The sequence below is a fragment of the Brassica oleracea genome, chromosome C3, assembly GCF_000695525.1.
Source record: "Brassica oleracea var. oleracea cultivar TO1000 chromosome C3, BOL, whole genome shotgun sequence".
NCBI classification, from domain to species: Eukaryota; Viridiplantae; Streptophyta; class Magnoliopsida; order Brassicales; family Brassicaceae; genus Brassica; species Brassica oleracea.
Genome location: NC_027750.1, coordinates 4,143,223 through 4,148,295, shown reverse-complemented (window position 1 = coordinate 4,148,295; position 5,073 = coordinate 4,143,223). Strand labels below are relative to the sequence as shown.

The 5,073-nt window shown below is 34.6% G+C and overlaps 1 protein-coding gene across 1 annotated transcript; it reads left to right on the top strand.

The window, feature by feature from the left end:
• The first annotated feature begins 2,068 nt into the window (after positions 1-2,068).
• LOC106332474 lies at positions 2,069-3,424 on the top strand. The gene is made up of 4 exons (XM_013770931.1): positions 2,069-2,539; positions 2,635-2,775; positions 2,877-3,091; positions 3,193-3,424. The coding sequence occupies exons 1-3, from the start codon at positions 2,192-2,194 to the stop codon at positions 3,072-3,074; spliced, it is 687 nt and encodes a 228-aa protein (XP_013626385.1). The 5' UTR covers positions 2,069-2,191; the 3' UTR covers positions 3,075-3,091; positions 3,193-3,424.
• Positions 3,425-5,073: the final 1,649 nt, after the last annotated feature.

Sequence of the window (5,073 nt, the reverse complement as noted above, 5' to 3'; positions counted from 1 at the left end):
TGTGGTGGACGAGTCTCTGATGAGTACAGCCGAGGTGAAAGGTAAACACAAGCGTAGACACTCTAAGTGCTGGAACTTTTTTACTATAGAAGGAGATAGGATGCCTGATGGAAAATTTAAATGTGTCTGCAACTACTGTAACCACTTCTACATCCTAGACTTACATAAAAATGGAACCAATACCCTTCTTCGCCACTCAAAAACCTGCCCTAAAACCCCTAATAACACATGTCCTAAGATCGATCAATTGGTGTTTCGAGAAATGATTGTTGTGGCTATTGTCGAGCATGATCTACCTTACGCCTTTGTTGAGTACAGAAGAGTTCGAGAAGCTTTGCATTATGCCAACCCGACCATAGAGTTCTGGTGTCGAAACACGGCGGTTTCAGATGTTTTTAAGATCTTTGAGAGGGAGAAAATGAAGCTCAGGCAGGTGTTGAGTGAAGTTCCGGGTAGGATCTGTCTAACGACGGATGGAGAGCAATAACAATCGAAGGTTATCTCTGTCTTACTGCCCACTATGTCGACGCTGAGTGGAACCTTAGAGCTAAGATGACTCATCATAAAACAGATGTTTATATAACTCACATGACGTTGGGTTGTTGAATAATAAGTTTCTGTTTAATTGGACTAAAGAATTTGGGACATTCTCTTATGCATTTGGAAGGTCTTCGCATGATGCAATTTTTCATCACCAGAATATACAATGAAAGCTCTCATCGCAGCATGATCCAATATCCAAGTGGTCTAAATGAGTCTACAATATATACAAGTATCCAATTCACCATGAGAGGATGATTCTTTCCCTAACAAAATTACTAAAGAGATGGTGATTTTCGTAGTGACTGCTTTGATACCTGCAAAGAGAAAGATTTTTTTTATTAAAGGGTTCGCGGGGTTTGTGTTATGTACTTTCCTCCGTGTTCTTAAAGTCACGCCGACCGATTTTTGATGAATATTATCAGTACATAGCAGACAAAACGTACGATGCCTGAAAATTTCAGATGAGATTGGGAGTAAGTAGCATATGATCATCAATGATGGGAACTAGCAGAAATATGTTCACATGCATTTGCTTAACAATATATTTTAAATAAATTTTATCATGGAATATAAAACAATACAAAGAATTAAAAATACATGTTCACATGCATTTGCTTAACTAAAAAGGAAATACATGATTTTTTTAAATGAAAGAATAATATGCGAAGAAACATTTTTGAAAACAAACAAAAATTGTAGTATAAGAATATTGAATATGAATTATATAACTAAGATTAATTATTATTTATATCTAACAAAAGCTACCTGAAAATAAAAGGAGAATGATCAGTTTAAAAGAAAAAAAAAAAAAGCAATCAAAATAATTTTAAAATATAAAATGTCAAAATGTTAATTGAAGACAGTGCTTACTCTATTGTTTCTAGAGAGCAAGACGCGCATGATTTCATAGGTGCCATCGCAATGAAGATATTATTTTAAGAACTGTGGCCCTCTAATTTAGACACTAAAATGTGGCCTAAACCTATTGCTTTAGCCGCTTTAAGGAAGGACCAGGCCGGTGTATGAGTTATGAGCTGGTAGATACTGGCTTGCCAAGCGCGTCTCCAAAAAATAGCCTTAACCTCTCGATTTTACGAACCACAACAACCTCGAAGTGCCAATCATTACCCTTGATTAAGACATACAGCAGTAATGTTACCGATAAAATTTCGGCTTTGTAAGGTTATCAGCTTTTACTTCCATTTTTTTTTTATAACATCAGATTTTATCACTTTAAATTGAATGTATGCGATCAACAAGTAACAAGTTAACTTTTACTTACATATTTATAATTCTGTAGATGAAAAAGGATTATTAATTCGAAAGATGAGGAAAAGGCGTGACGTGACACACGTACATTTGGTAATACATTAACCTATGAATTGATGATGAACGGCTGAGATCACGCAACGCCATTTGTTAATTACAGGTTCGTAAAATTACTATGGGGCTTCTTATATCAGGTTTGGCCCATATAAACATGCCCCCCAAATAATCTTCCGACCGAGTCACGTGTGCAAATAGGCAGAGAGAGATATAAGGACACATCGGTAAACACATACTGTTTCATTATTGTCATCTGCTTTGCTTCGTTCCCAATTTGTGTGTTGCGAGAGATATCTAGGGTTCGCTCGATTCTCCAGCAACGATGTTAAGCGACGATTCGAGGGCGAAAAGAGCTGCGACTGGGGAGGAATCTGACTCTTCTGTCTCGAAAAAGCCGAAGTTCGAAGATGAAGACGACGACGACACAAGCATGGAAGAAGAAAGCGATAGCGATAGCGGACGCGCATGGAGTGTCGAGGCAAAAGACGATGATGAAGAAGTCGTGAAGCCTCCTAACTATTTAAACATGCAAGATCCGGAACCGGAGTGGGATAAGGACAGTTACGATGGTTACGAATTGGAATTCGATCCTGACGGCCGTGAAGGCTTCTCCAACGACGAGGATTACAAAGAGTTCCGCGACTATAAAACCAAGGCCTGGAAGAATAGGGTAACGTTATGGTCCTTCTTTAATTTGTTATCCCACACAATGGAATAACTCTTTGATTTTTTAATCTTTTCTTATTTTGATTTTTTTTTTTATAGGGGTTTTTAGAAGATCCATTCAGATCCGTCTACCCCATTTTAGATCTGGACGATCTTTGGTCAGACAGGGTAAACGTGTCTAGGAGGCAATATTTGGCAAATATTGCTTCCCTGTGTGTTAAGAAACTCAACGAGCAGAATGTGAGTAGGGTACTGATCTTATCAAATATTGAACCTTTTTTTTTTTTTTTTACTTCTGTAATTACTTACAGATAGGATGTGTGTGTGTGTTTTGTACTTAGCGTTCGTCCGTGGAAGTTGTAAGCATTGTGAGAGCCAATCTAAAAGCAGGAGGTGGGTTTAAGCTCTACATCACCTTTATGGCTCGAGAGCATCAGGATGGTCCTCTAGTGGAGTATCAAGCCAAGGCCATGGATTTTGCTGGAGGCATAAAACCTCCCTTTCCCATTCTCTGCAGACCAGCCTCTAGCATGCCCTAATCTATGACTTGCATAAGGTATACATATTTATGTTTGTCAATTCTTGTGGGAAAGTTATGCAAACATAGAGTGCTTATCTTATGAGTATATTTCTAATCCTTCAACCTAACCATTGCAGATTGGGTATGATGTTCTTCTAGGAGAAGATGAAGATCAAAATAACGCTTTCCAGTTATAAGTAACATGAGTCCATGTGGATTTAGTTTTTCTTTTTTTTATTTGGCGTTCCAACTTATGGTTGCCATATTATGTGATTATGGATTTTAAAATGCGTTATCGTATAATTATGGATTTTAATAATGGTTGCTATATTATGTTTATTGTTTACTAGCATTCCGGCGCGTATATTTTGGTATCTAATAAGTTGAAGAGAGTGTTTGATCCATTTGATAGAGGTTAGTGGTAGTAGTATAGAAATGATGCATTTGATCCATTTTAATGTGTGAGGTTGTGAGAAAGAATATATTTTAGAACTATGGAAAACAATTATTTTTTAAAATTATTAGCAAAAGTCAAAAAAAGATATCAACGGGAATTAAAACATAGGAAACCTCATATTAAATCGAAGTGATCGGGATATCATAGATGACTATTTTTATGTATGGGACAACTTATATTTTTACGAGGCCATTGATCGATGCATAAAAAATGGTAACTATGACCACAAGGAAGATAACATTTACATAATTGTAATTCTCGAAGCATATAATGCACGTATTATTTTCTTCTTCCACAGTTGTAGGTCTATTAGTTTCTTCAAGATCGATAAAGATAAGGTTGATATCTAGTAAACTATGAGGGTTACGGTCGTAGCTATGTCATATATAGGTTGGGTTTTTTTTCTTGTCGTATCAGTTTGTTTTAAGGACCACTCGAGTAAATGTTCTTTTGTTGAATTGACTGTTCTTTTTATTAATATAGTGTTTTTAAGTAGCTTTTAAATACGATGTTGAACTATATTAATAACTGAACCACTATTTAATTGTGATAAAAGGATTCTTATGGTGTAAAGCACCATCGTCATGTGAACTTATAATTTTAAAGTTTGAAGAAGTTGCTAAAGTTTAGAGTTAAGCGTAGCATATAATTAGGATTTTGTAATTTTCATTTAATCGACTATAATATTTTGGAAAGTATTAGCCTTTTATATTCCATCCGTTTCTAAATGTAAGTAGTTTTAGCAAAAAGAGTTTGTTTCACAATATAATTAGTTTACATATTTCAATGCATCTTTTTCATTTATTGGATGTTGTGTGACCAATGAAATAATGTTAGGTTTTTAATAATTGGTTAAATTAATTAGTTAAATGATATATTCTTTTAAATAACAATTTTTTAAATATTCGTATTTTTAAGCAAAACTACTTACAATTAGAAACAGAGGGAGTATATCGTATCTCCAGTTTCTTATCTATATGTTTTGTATTTCTTTTTTTGTAGTAAAACAACAACGTATTTAAAAGTATTTTAAATAACAAAAATATTAATTATGAGGAATCTCTCTATTTTTTTTGTTCATGAATCAATAGATGAATGAATTGTATAAGCTATCAGAGAGTAAATATATTTTTTTTATTAAAAGACCCAGCCTAGGCTAGTGATTGCTTTTTAATTCTTTTTCTTTTCTTGCATGCTTATTGTTATTATGCTACGTGGCAATTACGATCAAAGTTTAATGCGGCTAAAATTAAATTGATATTTCTGTTAACCCTTAATATCATATTTATTATTTTGAATATATTTCTTGATCTCCATCACACATGTTGTAAATGAAGTGTTGGGGAAATACTTATGTTATTATTACTGTCGACCAGAAGGTCCATATATATACAAGGTATTAGACCGTCATAAAGTCATGTTTATCCTAAGAAGATAAGAATAAGGATAAACACTATGTTACAGATATACATGGAATATATACTAGATAAACACATAGTCTCTGGTTGTCTTTATCATGTCTCGGATTGGGCCTGCAGTACGGGCTGGTCCATGGTCGATC